The sequence below is a fragment of the Oncorhynchus mykiss genome, chromosome 16 (genome assembly GCF_057628025.1).
Source record: "Oncorhynchus mykiss isolate SJ-2025 chromosome 16, ASM5762802v1, whole genome shotgun sequence".
Taxonomy (NCBI): domain Eukaryota; kingdom Metazoa; phylum Chordata; class Actinopteri; order Salmoniformes; family Salmonidae; genus Oncorhynchus; species Oncorhynchus mykiss.
This window is the reverse complement of record NC_143037.1, coordinates 61,608,438-61,625,291: the sequence shown is the minus strand read 5'-3', so window position 1 is coordinate 61,625,291 and position 16,854 is coordinate 61,608,438. Positions and strand designations below refer to the sequence as shown.

At 43.5% G+C, this 16,854-nt stretch overlaps 2 protein-coding genes across 3 annotated transcripts; both read left to right on the top strand.

Annotated features, from left to right (window-relative positions):
- The first annotated feature begins 2,174 nt into the window (after positions 1-2,174).
- LOC118939563 (androgen-dependent TFPI-regulating protein) lies at positions 2,175-8,195 on the top strand. Its single transcript, XM_036947394.2, has 6 exons — positions 2,175-2,688; positions 2,895-3,044; positions 3,199-3,300; positions 6,796-6,911; positions 7,087-7,259; positions 7,469-8,195. Exons 1-6 carry the CDS (start codon positions 2,422-2,424, stop codon positions 7,492-7,494), a joined length of 834 nt encoding a protein of 277 aa, XP_036803289.2. The 5' UTR covers positions 2,175-2,421; the 3' UTR covers positions 7,495-8,195.
- An 84-nt stretch (positions 8,196-8,279) lies between these two features.
- LOC110492419 (protein tyrosine phosphatase domain-containing protein 1) lies at positions 8,280-16,130 on the top strand. 2 transcript variants are annotated; one of them, XM_021566729.3, is made up of 9 exons: positions 8,280-10,451; positions 10,975-11,140; positions 11,234-11,314; positions 11,421-11,542; positions 11,642-11,779; positions 11,889-12,931; positions 13,220-13,414; positions 13,820-13,930; positions 14,014-16,130. In XM_021566729.3, the coding sequence occupies exons 1-9, from the start codon at positions 10,373-10,375 to the stop codon at positions 14,146-14,148; spliced, it is 2,070 nt and encodes a 689-aa protein (XP_021422404.2). In that variant the 5' UTR covers positions 8,280-10,372; the 3' UTR covers positions 14,149-16,130. The 2 variants fall into 2 exon arrangements, with proteins under 2 accessions (XP_021422404.2, XP_090057783.1); XM_090201657.1 differs by having other exon boundaries at positions 10,297-10,451; positions 10,979-11,140; positions 14,014-16,125.
- The last annotated feature ends 724 nt before the right edge of the window (positions 16,131-16,854 follow it).

Below are 16,854 nucleotides of genomic sequence, written 5' to 3'. Positions count from 1 at the left end.
AAACCAAATAAAACTATTGTAAAATAGACTGTGTCCATAAAGTGTATATACCGGTAGTATTGTAATGAAACAGCAGGGAGCAGGTCTCGAACCCTCGACGTTCGAGCCCGTGCGGCAGGGTCGATTTCCGCGGTTATAAACCCAGGGTCGTTACACTATGTATGAACTGGAAATACAGTCCTAAGCGTTGTTGTTCACTAGTTCACTTTGCTCCAATTGTGGGAGGGGTGGTGGGGTTGGAGGGTAATAAAGGACATATGTATATATACAGTGCCTTGCGAAAGTATTCGGCCCCCTTGAACTTTGCGACCTTTTGCCACATTTCAGGCTTCAAACATAAAGATATAAAACTGTATTTTTTTGTGAAGAATCAACAATAAGTGGGACACAATCATGAAGTGGAACAACATTTATTGGATATTTCAAACTTTTTTAACAAATCAAAAACTGAAAAATTGGGCGTGCAAAATTATTCAGCCCCTTTACTTTCAGTGCAGAAAACTCTCTCCAGAAGTTCAGTGAGGATCTCTGAATGATCCAATGTTGACCTAAATTACTAATGATGATAAATACAATCCACCTGTGTGTAATCAAGTCTTCGTATAAATGTACCTGCACTGTGATAGTCTCAGAGGTCCGTTAAAAGCGCAGAGAGCATCATGAAGAACAAGGAACACACCAGGCAGGTCCGAGATACTGTTGTGAAGAAGTTTAAAGCCGGATTTGGATACAAAAAGATTTCCCAAGCTTTAAACATCCCAAGGAGCACTGTGCAAGCGATAATATTGAAATGGAAGGAGTATCAGACCACTGCAAATCTACCAAGACCTGGCCGTCCCTCTAAACTTTCAGCTCATACAAGGAGAAGACTGATCAGAGATGCAGCCAAGAGGCCCATGATCACTCTGGATGAACTGCAGAGATCTACAGCTGAGGTGGGAGACTCTGTCCATAGGACAACAATCAGTCGTATATTGCACAAATCTGGCCTTTATGGAAGAGTAGCAAGAAGAAAGACATTTCTTAAAGATATCCATAAAAAGTGTTGTTTAAAGTTTGCCACAAGCCACCTGGGAGACACACCAAACATGTGGAAGAAGGTGCTCTGGTCAGATGAAACCAAAATTGAACTTTTTGGCAACAATGCAAAACGTTATGCTTGGCGTAAAAGCAACACAGCTGAACACACCATCCCCACTGTCAAACATGGTGGTGGCAGCATCATGGTTTGGGCCTGCTTTTCTTCAGCAGGGACAGGGAAGATGGTTAAAATTGATGGGAAGATGGATGGAGCCAAATACAGGACCATTCTGGAAGAAAACCTGATGGAGTCTGCAAAAGACCTGAGACTGGGACGGAGATTTGTCTTCCAACAAGACAATGATCCAAAACATAAAGCAAAATCTACAATGGAATGGTTCAAAAATAAACATATCCAGGTGTTAGAATGGCCAAGTCAAAGTCCAGACCTGAATCCAATCGAGAATCTGTGGAAAGAACTGAAAACTGCTGTTCACAAATGCTCTCCATCCAACCTCACTGAGCTCGAGCTGTTTTGCAAGGAGGAATGGGAAAAAAATTCAGTCTCTCGATGTGCAAAACTGATAGAGACATACCCCAAGCGACTTACAGCTGTAATCACAGCAAAAGGTGGCGCTACAAAGTATTAACTTAAGGGGGCTGAATAATTTTGCACGCCCAATTTTTCAGTTTTTGATTTGTTAAAAAAGTTTGAAATATCCAATAAATGTCGTTCCACTTCATGATTGTGTCCCACTTGTTGTTGATTCTTCACAAAAAAATACAGTTTTATATCTTTATGTTTGAAGCCTGAAATGGGGCAAAAGGTCGCAAAGTTCAAGGGGGCCGAATACTTCCGCAAGGCACTGTATATGTATATATATATATATATATTTAAAGATATGTATATATACCTACGTATATGTATTTATGCATGCATTTAGATGTGTATGTATGTATGTATGTATGTACAGATGTGGGGGATTGGACTTGATGCAGACAATTACATTGTTGGAAGCTACAATCTATCTGCAATATTAAAGCTGATCTACCCCCCCACCCCAATTTTTTTTTTTTTTAAACAGGGATGTGGGAAGAGCCAAGCACTGGCTAGCGATATCCTATTGGTGCGTTCTAGCATGTATTTGCATATTTCCGTTAGAAAACGCCGATTCTGTGAATTGCACGTGTGCAATAACTAAATTTGCCCTAGCAATTTTTCGAACTTTGGCAAAGGGTAAACTGTACAAAACATAGTCCACTCTGTTTGTAACATATTCTAGTTTAGGAAACAGAAAATTATATTGAAATCAAATGTTTCCTCGATGAGAAAATTAACAGAATGTCAGCCATAATCCATCTTCTCCCACTGCCGGCCACTGGGCTTCTTCTCGTCATCAGATGGTAGAGAGTGGACAAGGCAACCGGATGCTTCACATTTATACATCCGGTGAAATATCTGGCTCATTGTTCTATCTGTGCGGAAGCTCAAAAGCTGTCGAAATGGCTACGACCATGTCATGGGGATCATATCTCCTCATTCATGTAGTAATATTTTCATGGTATGTCTTTACCTTATCGGCGAATTGTTCATTGAAAGTCACACAGGGCCATCCAGGAGCTAAAACATATGGTGGCCGCTGGAAATATCTGACTTTCCTCAATCTGGTGAGTGTGGTTGGTGGCTATGTTATGTTAGAAATAGTTTACACATCCGCGTTATTGTATTACCCTACATAATTATTTACCTTCCTGTGGCTTCGAGCCAAGTGAGACAATTATATAATTGCATTGCTGTGTTTATATAGCCATATTGCTAGAGGCGGTGTCCTAAGTAATGGTAGTCTAACCATTTCTGCATCATTTTTCCGAAGGTTTTGCAGACAGTGTTCTTCGGACTCGTTGTTTTGATTGACATTATCCACCTGATATTGCCATCCAAAAATTTGAGGTGTGGTGTACCTCTCCTCCTAGTGAAATTAAGAGACACCATTTTCACTATTTGGGCTTTTCCTATTGGGACAGTAAGTGCCTTTTAATGTCTATATTTATATTTTGTGTGTGTGCACATTTGACTACATTAATGACGTGTATAATATACAGTACATCTAAACTGGTATTACTGATAACATGTATTTGGACATAATAACCCATTATCTCTTCATTTCTAATCCCCAGTTTGTGTTCTTGTCCTTCTGGTCGATATATCACTACAACAGAGAGCTGGTGTTTCCAAAGTTTCTAGATGACATTATTCCTATCTGGTTGAACCATGCTATGGTAAGTGTCACAATCATTTGCACGTACTGCACATGGTGGACTTTATACTGACTGTGTGATCCCAATGTATTCTATTAAAGATGGGGCTGTATCCAATTGGCTGTGCAGGTCAGTGTGGCTTTGTATCACATCACATGGCTCTTTGAAGAGGTCATGTCCTAGTAATTCAAGGGTAGAGGTTTCTGAATAGGGTCAGATTCACATAGCTTTGAACAGTCTCTGATCTTTCAATTATGGTTGCATTTCACGTGAATTAATGTAGCCAGTCACACAACAATGTGGTGTTGCTAGTGTTTTCCAACCAACTGAGCCATCAAGACTACATTAGTAATCTGTCAGCACAATGGACACAACGCTCACTCTGTGGCCTCTGTCTCCACTGCACCTGTACTGTACACACCTTGTCAGTTTTACAATTTTAACAGTAGAATACCTTGTCAGAACTGGTTTTAACACATTGCGAGCTGTACAGGATGGCGCCGACAGTTGGTCGCCTCGCTTTGCATTCTTAGGAAACTATGCAGTATTTTTTTCATGTATTTTTATCTTACACTGTTACCCCAGGAAATCTTAAGTCTTATTACATACAGCCGGGAAGAACTATTGGATATAAGAGCAACGTCAACTTACCAACCAGGAATACGACTTTCCCGAAGCAGATCCTCTGTTTGGACCAAAAACCTAGGACAATGGATCGGATTCCAGTAGGTGACCCAAAACAACGGCGCCGCAGAAGGGGCAGACGGAGTGGTCTTCTGGTCAGGCTTCGTAGACGGACTCACCGCTCCCAATGTTCAGTCACTTGACAACAAGGTAGACGAAATTCGAGCAAGGGTTGCCTTCCTTCCAGAGAGATATCAGAGATTGTAACATTCTCTGTTTCTTGGAAACATGGCTCACTCCGGATACGTTATCAGAGTCGGTACATCCACCCAGTTTCTTCACGCATCGCGCCGACAGAAACAAACATCTCTCTGGTAAGAAGAAGGGCGGGGGTGTATGCCTTATGATTAAAGAGTTGTGATGTGATCATAACAACATACAGGAACTCAAGTCCTTTTGTTCACCTGACCTAGAATTCCTAACAATCAAATGCCGACTGCATTATCTCCCAAGAGAATTCTCATCGATTATAATCACAGCCGTGTATTTCTCTCCCCCCCCCCCCCCCCCCAAGCAGACACCTCGACGGCCCTGAAAACACTTCATTGGACTCTATGTAAACTGGAAACCACATATCCTGAGGCTATATTTATTGTCGCTGGGGATTTTAACAAAGCTAATCTGAAAACATCTCATCTAAATTTTTGATGCATATCGAGTGCGCGACCCGGGCTGGCAGCATTCTGGATCATTGCTACTCTAACTCCGCAACACATACAAAGCCCTCCCTCACCCTCCTTTCGGCAAATCTGACCATGACTCCACTTTGTTGTTCCCAGCATATAGACAGAAACTAAATCAGGAAACGCCTGTGCTCAGGTCTGTTCAACGCTGGTACACACTTCAAGATTGCTTCGATCACGTGGATTGGGATTAGCTCCGGATGGCCTCGGACAAACATTTTTGATGTATACGCTGATTCGGTGAGCGAGTTTATTAGCAAGTGCATCAGTGATGTTGTACCCACGGCGACTAATAAAACCTCCCCCAACCAGAAACCGTGGATTTATGACAGCATTCACGCAAAACTGAAAGCGCGAACCATTGCTTTTAATCATGGCAAGGCGACCGGAAACATGACCGACTAGAAACAGTGTAGCTATTCCCTCTGCAAGGCAATCAAACAAGTAAAGCATCAGTATAGAGACAAAGTAGAGTCGCAATTCAATGGCTCAGACACAAGATGTATGTGGCAGGGTCTACAGTCAATCACGGATTACAAAAGGAAAACCAGCCCCGTCGCGGACACCGACGTCTTGCTCCCAGATAAACTAAACAACTTCCTTGCTCGCTTTGAGGACAATACAGTGCCACTGACATGGCCCATTACCAAAACCTGCGGGCTCTCCTTCACCACAGCTAACGTGAGTAAAACATTTAAACGTGTTAACCCTCAAGGCTGCCAGCCCAGACGGCAATCCTAGCCGCGTCCTCAGAGCATGCGCAGACCAGCTGGCTGGTGTGTTTACGGACGTATTCAATCAATCCCTATCCCAGTCTGCTGTTCCCACATGCTTCAAGAGGGCCACCATTGTTCCTGTTCCCAAGAGAGCTAAGGTAACTGAGCTAAACAACTATCTACCCGGAACACTCACTTCCACCATCATGAAGTGCTTTGAGAGACTAGTCAAGGAGCATATCACCTTACCTGACACCCTAGACCCACTCCAATTTGCTTACCGCCCCAATAGGTCCACAGACGACGCAATCGCACTGCCCTAATCTATCTGGACAAGAAGAATACCTATGTAAGAATGCTGTTCATCGATTACAGCTCAGCATTTAACACCATAGTACCCTCCAAACTTGTCGAGACCCTGGGTCTTGACTGCGCCCTGTGCAACTGGGTCCTGGACTTTCTATTTTTTGTGTGTTTTTTTTGTTGTTGTATTTTTACCCCTTTTTCTCCCCAATTTTGTGGTATCCAATTGTTTTGTCTCATCGCTACAACTCCCGTACGGGCTCGGGAGAGACGAAGGTTGAAAGTCATGCGTCCTCCGATACACAACCCAACCAAGCCTGCTTCTTAACACAGCGCACATCCAACCCGTAAGCCAGCCGCACCAATGTGTCAGAGGAAACACCGTGCACCTGGCAACCTTGGTTAGCGTGCACTGCGCCCGGCCCGCCACAGGAGTCGCTGGTGCGCGATGAGACAAGGATATCCCTGACCCTCAACACTGGGGCCCCACAAGGGTGCGTGCTCAGCCCTCTCCTGTACTCCCTATTCACCCATGACTGCGTGGCCATGCACGCCTCCAACTCAATCATCAAGTTTGCAGATGACACTACAGTGATAGGCTTGATTACCAACAACGATGAGACGGCCTACAGGGAGGAGGTGAGGGCCCTCGGAGTGTGGTGTCAGGAAAATAACCTCTTACTCAACGTCAACAAAACAAAGGAGATGATCATGTACTTCAGGAAACAGCAGAGGGAGAACCCCCCTATCCACATCGACGGGACAGTTGTGGAAAGTGTTCACATCACTGACAAACTGAAATGGTCCACCCACACAGACAGTGTGGTGAAGAAGGCGCAACAGCGCCTCTTCAACCTCAGGTGGCTGAAGAAATTTGGCTTGTCACCGAAAACACACTAACTTTTACAATCGAGAGCATCCTGTCGGGCTGTATCGCCACCTGGTACGGCAACTGCTCCGCCCACAACTAGTTCTTGCCTAACACTAACATGACATACCCTTGTTTATGTGGCCACAATCTATCAACACATGCAATGACCTGTTGGACATTTGTTACACGTGGGGCTATGATGATAGGGTTGGTTTCTGTCATTCTTTATTTCAGTCATGTCTTTTCCCTCTGCTTACAGCATACGGTCACCCTGCCATTGGCGCTGTTGCAGATGTATATTCAGCCTCATAGATATGGCAGCAAGATGAGAGGCCTTCTAGGTCTGTCTATCTTAGCTGTTCTTTATCTGGGATGGTAAGTAAGGTTTTATCAATCACATTGTTAAGTTGTTGTGGTTTGACGAAAAATGCTCTGTTTCTTCGAGGCCGCCTGTTACTCCTCCACTCTCCTTGACTGAATGTTATGATACTTTAACAACATTTGGACATCTTCCTATAACCCCCCCCCCCCTTCCCCCTCCCTCTCTCAGGGTTCTGTGGGTGCACCATGTGGCTGGTATCTGGGTCTACCCCATCATGGAGCGTCTGAGTCCTATGGGCCTGGTGATATTCCTGGGGGTGTCGTCCATCACCGTGGCTCCCCTCTACCTGCTGGGGGAGAAACTCAACCACAAGATCTGGAAGACCACTGCAGTATCTGCAGGTGGGACAGCTCTCTGACTGTATGACAGGAAAGGAAAATAACCACACTCTTTAGATGCCCCCAACATCTCAATGTAGCAGGGTTTATGTCCTGATTACCACAAGGCCTCTGAATTTGATTTGTCAGGTTGTCAGAAGAGGAGGTTACCTTTGGTGTGTCAGTGTGTTGTTCATTAACCACGCTCTACTCTCGTTCTCTCTCTCTGAAAGGGCCTCAGAGAAAGAAGAAGAAATAAGTGTGTGCTGGCATGTAAGCTGAGAGCCACAGAGGGGATCAGAGAGGACAGACAGGACCGGTACAACCAGCACTGATCACCTCACCCAAAAAGAGACTGGTGGATCTCTTGGTGAAGGTAGAAGTTGCCCCTAATCACAGATCTAGAATCAGATTACCTTACCCTCAGTCCTATTTATAACCTTTAGCATTAAACAACTATATCTTATCCTGTATGAATAGTTAGAGTCAACTTGTACCTGCTCGGTATCTCTCAGGCAGCTCTCAGGCAGCTCTCAGGCAGTGGGCATTATGTGCTTCTATGGTCAGATGCCAAATAATTTTAAGATTCCATTCAGTAATTAGACTTTATTTACTCCACCACAGGATATTGTGCTGTGTCACATTGAGGTAACAGCTCAATATAATATTTGATATTAAGTTGGTCCTTTATTGGTTGAGTTAACCCATATTGTTCTCTTACGTGGCGTAATAATATTACAGTATAAATACATTTTGTGGTTCTATTACCTTTATCATGATGCTGTTTCACTTGATACGGTACTGTTGGTTGTGAAAGGCACAGTTCCTTATGTGCATTTGTTATTTTACATTTTGAATTCAATTTATACTGTATGTTGACTTTTAGAACACTATGGTTCCTTATGTAACTTGGAGGGAAGTAAGAACAAGATCAAATGAAATTAAAAGATTTGAATTATATACATTGATGTGACTCGTTTTATTAGGTGAAATTGTTGACATATTGCAATCTGAGCTGCTTTATCACCAAAGTGAGGATTCATTCTATTTCACTCTGGAATCCTTGCCTGTCACTGCCATTTGTAGCCAGGTGGTGGAGCCATCGGGTCAATGTTTCTCCTCTGCAGGCAACCACGGTAACCCCCCAGCTATCGGAGCGTACTACTAGCCTTGTCTGAGCCAGAACGGCCAATAGGGCACAAGCCGATCTACTGTTTCTGTATAGGGATGCAGTTTTTGTTTACTTTAGTGAAATAATTCAGATCTAGTTTAAGTGTCTAGGAGGAGGGACTAGAGGTTGTTTCTAGACGTTAATTTAGCTATTGTGTCTGTCCCTGGTTAGGCCTGCCTGGACAGTTGTCCCACACTATGATCTCATTCATCAGGCCAGGCTAATCTTCTCAACAGTATCCTCTCATCCAGAGGCCATGTATCACCCTCTGTTATGTAAGACTCCTACACAATTAGATATCTTTACAAAAGAGTACAATTAAGCTGAAAAGGAGTAGAATTTAGTCACAATTTACATAGGGGGAGTCTTTGTTTCACTGTGGATGCAACCGCACAATACAATTACACAATGTAACAGCACAGTAATATAATGTTACTAGAGTCATTACAGTGTAACTACACAATAAAAATCTATGTAAAGTGTTACCAAATAAAAGATGCGTTGTGCCCTCAGAAGAGGGAAACTAGACTGAAGTACTAAGCTGATCAGATAATACAAGAGGTTACAGTAACCTTAAATCCTTCATGAACAACACAATCAGTTAAGTGCAGGACTGTCAATCCGCTAATCAATTTATCGTCCTTACCATGTCACACATTCATCAATCATCTGTTGTGAAGCCATTGTAAGCAACATGTTCTACCCTACCAGAACCTTCTATCTTACCAGAGGGACCTCAAGGACACTTTCCCTTCCCAATTACCAATTACCATTCATTGTTTCAGAATGGCCTGAGATGCGTCAGTGTCTATCTTTCCCTTCTTAGACGGATCCATAATCAGCTTTCAAGTACCTCAGGTAAGCAAATCATGATCGAACTTGACACTGCTTCCTATTTCATTCAGGTCCTGCCCCTTACTTGAATAGGATCGACTCAATCTTCTCTACAGTGTCTGAACCTTGATATCACAGTCAATGACAGTTGCTTCACTTTGGTTGTTAATTCCATCAACAAACAAATGTACCATAGGATTTTCTTTGTGTGTAGGATTGATATACAGTGCAGCATAGCACCCTGAATGACTCAATGAGATTACAGGTCATATTTTGGTGTAAACATACTATACATTGGATGTATTGATATCTGATCACATGATATCTCTGGATGATTGATCCGAAGACCGTAATGAAATGACTAACAAGTGTTATCTCAGTGTGGTTATGAACTGAAGGAAGTTCAAATCTACATGGTCAGAGATGACGGGTCATTTTTGCTCTATTGGGAGGTGGAGTGGCCACTGCGGCTTTTGCCTGTTGAACCTATTTGTACAGTAATGAGATTAGTGGGTTAATCCAGGAGTCAGGAATAGACCTACTGCTCTTCCTCCTGAGGGAGGTACAGTACATGACTAAGGAGGAGAGAAGAGGAGCGTCCAGGGAGGTGTCTTAACGTCCAGAGCCATGCCACGGTTCAACCTACACCTCTGATGGTCCTCCTTTCTCTGACTCCTTTCTCTGCTGTATTTCCATGGATCAAAATACCTGTTCCTGGTGAGATACATGGCACTGCCAGTCCAGAGATGAGCATAACCAATGCAGTAGATGGTGTCGTTGCCAAACCCTACTTTCCAGAGATAATCCAGGCTGATTAACTGAAGACCCGTGGTGGTGCAGGAAGACTAAAGCTTAGATTTACAGCATCTGAGCAGACTGCTGTCTGTGGTCCAACGTGAGCATGTGGAGTCGTTTTAGGTTGATGTCTGAAGATGCTGACGATCACTAGCTCCACATCCTTGTTGCTACAGGTGTAAGTGCTGAGGATACTTTATTTTACTATTTTGAGGTTGCTGTTACTTTGTTCATGTGATTAGGTTTTTATCTTAGTGTGTGTGTGTGTGTGTGTGTGTGTGTTGTTTGTTTGTGTGTGTGTGTGTGTGCGCATGCCAAGGCACTGCCATGGCAGTGGATGTCTGCCTGGGTATTCCGTCCTCTAGTACTCCACCCTCAGACAAGCAGTGGAGTCCCCTACCGCTACATGGAGTCAGGTATGCCTATACTATATCAGAGGATAATTTATACTGTCAACAAAACAAATTGTTCAGTATGTATGAAAAGTTGAAATAGGTTTTTGTGTTGCTATTTTTACAGTAATTCGGTTACGTCTGGTGGAGTGTGCCAGACAGATTAGCTAGCTGTAAATGGCTGAACACCTCATACTTAAGCTTAATACTACTTCTTTACATTGTGAACACCTCATAGTTAAGCTTGACACTACTTATTTACAATGTGCTAATCCAATCACAGATGTTGATTCTGCAGTTTGATTCAGAAAGAAGAAACGATGTAGTGTATGCTTGACCTGTATGGTAGTCCATTGAATGTATCAGTTCTTTCCAACATGTCTCCACAAGCAGACTGCAACATAAAATATAATTCTGAGCGGAAACTGCTGAGGTCAGATGGTTGAAGTGACAGAGGACGATATTCTACAAACACCACCATCCCACCACCCTTGATATCACCCCTCATCTCACCTATAAAACCCCCAATCCTCCTTGTGTCTCCCAGTCAGGACCCCCCGGGCGAATTACACGTTGGTCGGGGAGGTGATACGTCATGTCATACCTGGAGCCACACAGTGCTCCATAGGGTGTGGAGGTCTGAACTGCAAGTATGAGGACCCTGACCACTGGAGCGAGGACAAGCAAGCCATCAAAGGCCTCTATTCCTCCTGGTAGGAATCAGAAAGGCTCTATGAAAATGTGTGTGTTGAACGTCAGTGGATTATACCCATACATTTTATGCAGAAGCATGCCTTTCTTTTCAGGGTCACAGAGAACCTACTTGCCATGGCCAGGCCCTCTACTGTATTAATAGAAAAGTACAACATCATTGACCAATTTAAAAGGTAATTTAATAGATGTACTATTTCAGGGTTTACTGTCCTCATAAATCAGTTCAATACAGCTAGTAAAGATAAAATAATAGATTCCTAATTCAGTGTGTGTGTGTAGATGTGGCCTAAAGACGGTGATAAATCTGCAGAGACCAGGGGAACACGCCAGCTGTGGTCCCAACACACTGGAACCAGAGAGTGGATTCTCCTACCGACCTGAGGTGTTCATGGAGAATGACAGTAAGTTCATGACTATTTCTCTACAATGAGGAAAACTAAAGAAGACAAAGGCAAACTTACAATGAGAATGGTTAAATAATGACTGTCCTTATACTCCAGTATATTTCTATAACTTTGGATGGAATGACTACGGGGTGGCCTCCCTCACATCCATCCTGGACATGGTGAAAGTCATGTCCTTTGCGATGCAGGAGGGGAAAATGTCTGTCCACTGTCATGCTGGTCTGGGAAGAACAGGTAATGTAGTATAGGACAAAAAGTTTGACAGTCACAGTAATCAAAATGACTATGCTTTGTGGTCACGACTGACCCTAACGCTGATGGTTTTGTCTGTGTCTTCTCTCAGGTGTGTTGTTAGCGTGTTACCTGGTCTTCGCCACGAGGATGACCGCTGACCAGGCTATCGTGTTTGTACGTTCTAAACGTCCCAACTCCATCCAGACCAGAGGTCAGCTGTATTGCGTGCGGGAGTTTGCCCAGTTCCTGGTCCCCATCAGGAGTATTTTCTCCTGCGCTGAGCCCAGTACTAACCCAGTCACCCTGTCCCAGTTCCTGACCCGCCAGAGACACATGCTGCACGGCTATGAGCGACGGGAGCTCAGGCACCTGCCCAAGATCATCCATGTGATCTGCAAGCTGCTGCTGGACATCGCTGAGCACCGTCAGGTAATTGAGGAGGACATGCTGGACGTCCATGACATGACCGCCGAGGAGGAGGTTGAGTTTGAGCGCTACTACGACTTTGGCTTCACCAAGGGTAGCTTCGGCGGAGGCAGCATGGGGGACCGGCCCCGCTTACCGGGACCCCCAACCAAACACCGACACGCCAACGAACCGGCCCTCTTCTACCACCGCAAGAGCCTGAGCTACAGCGAGTCGGACGTACAGAGGCTAGGCTCTGAACTCCACCTGCTGACCCAACCTCTCTCCAACTTTCTATCCGCTAGCAACTTGCCTGTGGCCTGTTCTCCCTCCCTGAACTCCCTGCATAGAACCCTGGCCACGGTCAGCCCTGTCACCACCACGTACAGCTCCCAAAATGGATTCTTTCCCCATGGGTCCCTCTGGGAGCAAAAGAGCCTGGCGGAGGGATCCCCACTCCTGAAGAAGAGGCAGAAAGCCTGCCAGAGCAGCGAGTCTGAGTGCCACCCTAAGCAGAAAACGTTTGGCAGCATGTTGTTTAGTTGGAGGAAGAAGCAGAGGGAGAAGTTAGTGAACAATGGGAATGTGTCCCAGGTGTTTCAGATAGAGGAGTCAGAGGTGCCCTTCATCACCATCCAGACAGAGCTGTCCAAGGAGGCCAGGCGGGTGCTGGTGGCCCAGGCCCTGGCGGTGGATCTGGAGCTGGATGGAGAGGACGAACACTTGGAGAGACTCCACGCCTGGCAGGTAGGAACTCGACATTTAATCGCATAGTTAAAAAAATAATAATAATACTGTCCACACAATATACCTATATTTCTAAATACTCAAATATTATTATTACATGTGTAATGGTACTTATAGAGTAACATAGCACAATTGACAAATCATGTTTACCTGAACCTTATCTGTACATAAAGGAAATTCATATAGGTTTGATTTTCCTTTTTGATACTGCAGTGCCATTAGGTTTACTCCAGTAGGCCTTTTGTGTGCTTGGGTGGCAATGATTGTCTATTTTGTATCTGTTTGCAGTCTGGGTTAAACATGGGAGGGGCGTGGGAGAGGCTGTGTACATTGGAGAAGGACCCATTTGTGCTCTCTGGGCTGATGTGGACCTGGCTGGAGCAGCTGAAGGAGCCAGTCATCTCCGTCAGAGATGTACAGAAACTGGACCTTAACGACAGTGACCCTGCAAACCCAGAGGCTGTCTTCAAACCACTGGACCAGGTCAGCAGCACTTATTGTAGGCCACCTCAGGGCTTCTCATTCTGGGCCCAATCCTATGATCTAACACAGAAAACTTTAACTTGCTAAATACTGTGTGAATCTACTGACTACTTCTGTTCAGTTAACCTATTAATTTGGGTGCAGCAGTTGCCTAGAGGTTAGAGCAGCCTAAAGCCCCGGGCCAGGCAAGACAAAAATGGGAATAGAACCGAACCTGCAGCTGGAAGGCTGTTGGTCTCTGATCCCATGTACCATCTCCTACCTTGTGCCCTTGAGCAAGGCACTTAAACCCCCCATAATTGCTCCCCACAAAAGGCCCACAGTTTCTGGGGGTGTTCGGAAAGGCACAAGACACATTTTCATTCAACAATAAAGCTGTATTCTATTTGACCACATCCCCTCCAGGCTCCCAGGGAGATGTTGATGTGCATTCTGGACTGTATGGCTCATGTTCTCACAATACCAGAAGAGGTGGAGGCTGCTTTCCTGGAGCGCACCATCAAGGCTTTCACCAAGGTAGAATACTAGATGATGTAGCGTTCTCCCTTTTAACAACAGTAGTTTAAAGTGGTATAAACAGCTGTTTTGACTCTTCACAGATGGGAAAATGCTCAGCGGTGTATCCGGCCATGACAGAGATCCTCAGGCTGGTCCTACATGACATGAGGTTTATAGCCATAGAGGAGGATGAGGTACCATTTATGCCTCCCGGCCCTATTATGCTGACTCCATAGCCCTGCTGGATTCTGTTCCAGACTGTCCCTATGTAGAGACTTGTTATATATTAAACAGCCATATACAGTGGCAAGAAAAAGTATGTGAACCCTTTGGAATTACCTGGACTTCTGCATCAATTGGTTATACATTTTTATCTGATCTTCATCTAGGTCACAACAATAGACAAACACATTCTGCTTAAACTAATAACACACAAACAATTATACTTTTTCATGTCTTTATTGAACACCGTGTAAACATTCGCAGTGCAGGGTGGAAAAAGTATGTGAACCCTTGGATTTAATAACTGGTTGACCCTCCTTTGGCAGCATAACCTCAAGCAAACGTTTTCTGTAGTTGCGGATCAGACCTGCACAACGGTCAGGAGGAGAATGTTGGACTATTCCTCTTTACAAAACTGTTTAAGTTCAGTAATATTCTTGGGATGTCTGGTGTGAACTGCTCTCTTGAGGTTATGCCACAGCATCTCAATCTTCTGTTGAAGTCATTCTGTTGTTGATTTACTTCTGTGTTTTACGTCGTTGTCCTGTTGCATCACCCAACTTCTGTTGAGCTTCAATTGGCAGACAGATAGCCTTATATTCTCCTGCAGAATGTCTTGCTAAACTTGGGAATACTTTTTTCTGTCAATGATAGCAAGCTGTCCAGGCCCTGAGGCAGCCAAGCAGCTCCAAACCATGATGCTCCCTCCACCATACTTTACAGTTGGGATGAGGTTTTGATGTTGGTGTGCTGTGCCTTTTTTTCTCCACACATAGTGTTGTGTGTACCTTCCAAACAACACAACTTTAGTTTCATCTGTCCTCAGAATATTTTGCCAGTAGCGCTGTGGAACATCCAGATGCTCTTTTGCGAACTTCAGATGTGCTGCAATGTTTTTTTTTTGGACATTAGTGGCTTCTTCTGTGGTGTCCTCCCATGAACACCATTCTTGTTTAGTGTTTTACATATTGTAGACTCGTCAACAGAGATGTTAGCATGGTCCAGATATTTTTGTAAGTCTTTAGCTGACACTCTAGGATTCTTCTTAACCTCATTGAGCATTCTGCGCTGTGCTCTTGCAGTCATCTTTGCACTCCTAGGGAAAGTAGCAACAGTGCTGAACTTTCTCCATTTACAGACCATTTGTCTTACCGTGGACTGATGAACATCATGGCTTTTAGAGATTCTTTTGTAACCCTTTTCAGCTTTATGCAAGTCAACAATTCTTAATATTAGGTCTTCTGAGATCTCTTTTGTTCGAGGCATGGTTCACATCAGACAATGCGTCTTGTGAGTAGCAAACTCAAATTTTGCAAGTGTTTTTATAGGGCAAGGCAGCTCTCCAACATCTCCAATCTCGTCTCATTGATTGGACTCCTGACTCCAAATAGGTTTTGGAGAAGTCATTAGCCTCTAGGGGTTCACATACTTTTTCCAACCTAGACTGTGAATGTTTAAATTATGTATTCAATATAATTTGTGTGTTATTAGTTTAAGCAGACTGTGTTTGTCTGTTGTTGTGACTTAGATTAAAATCGGATCTAATTTTATGACCAATTTATTCAGAAATCCAGATAATTCCAAAGGGTTCACATACTTTTTCTTGCCACTGTATGTTGTGCCTTCCTGTGCAGTTTGGGTTGTTTTTAATCCACAGTTTTTGTTATTTTGTCATCACATATTGTACTTTAAGTGTATTGTATTTAAATATGACTTGTTTACCTCAATATTGTACAGTTACAATGCAGACCCAAGGAAATGCAGTTTATTTCAGAGTTTAAAATTAAAGTGTCAGTTTGGTTTTGTTAATTAAGCAGATCAAGGTGGAGTATTTGTTACAGTATATGCCTTAAAGACTTGTAGTTATATTGAACATGTAACATCCAACACATGAATTTAAATACTTCATCTCCACATAAAGCCAGCTCAGTGATAATCACCATCCCTGTACAGAAATGTGGTATTACACAAAAATAAAGTATCATGGCACGGTAAACTGAAATGGTTTTCCCATTCATTCTTGCATGGGCAGGCTTAACATAATGGCAATATTAATCTGCATTAGTTATTGATTACAATGTCAATTGCATAAACAAATGGTTTATAAAGCAGGCACAATAGCAGTGATTAAACTACTCGTAAACAGTGGTGGAAAAAATACCCAATTTTCATACTTGAGTAAAAGTAAAGATACAGCTGAAGTCTAAAGTTTTTATTTATTTATTTCACCTTTATTTAACCAGGTAGGCTAGTTGAGAACAAGTTCTCATTTACAACTGCGACCTGGCCAAGATGAAGCAAAGCAGTTCGACACATACAACAACACAGAGTTACACATGGAATAAACAAACATACAGTCAATAATACAGTAGAAATATCTATATACAGCATGTGCAAATGAGGTAGGAGAAGAGAGGTAAGGCAATATATAGGCCATGGTGGCAAAGAAATTACAATATAGCAATTAAACACTGGAATGGTAGGATGTGCAGAAAATGAACGTGCAAGTAGAGATACTGGGGTGCAAAGGAGCAAGTTAAATAAATAAATACAGTATGGGGATGAGGTAGATTGGATGGGCTATTTACAGATGAGCTATGTGCAGTGATGTGGGAGCTGCTCTGGCAGCTGGAGCTTAAAGCTAGTGAGGGAGGTAAGAGTCTCCAGCTTTAGTGATTTTGCAGTTCGTTTCAGTTTATTCCAAGATGGCGTAGCAGTGC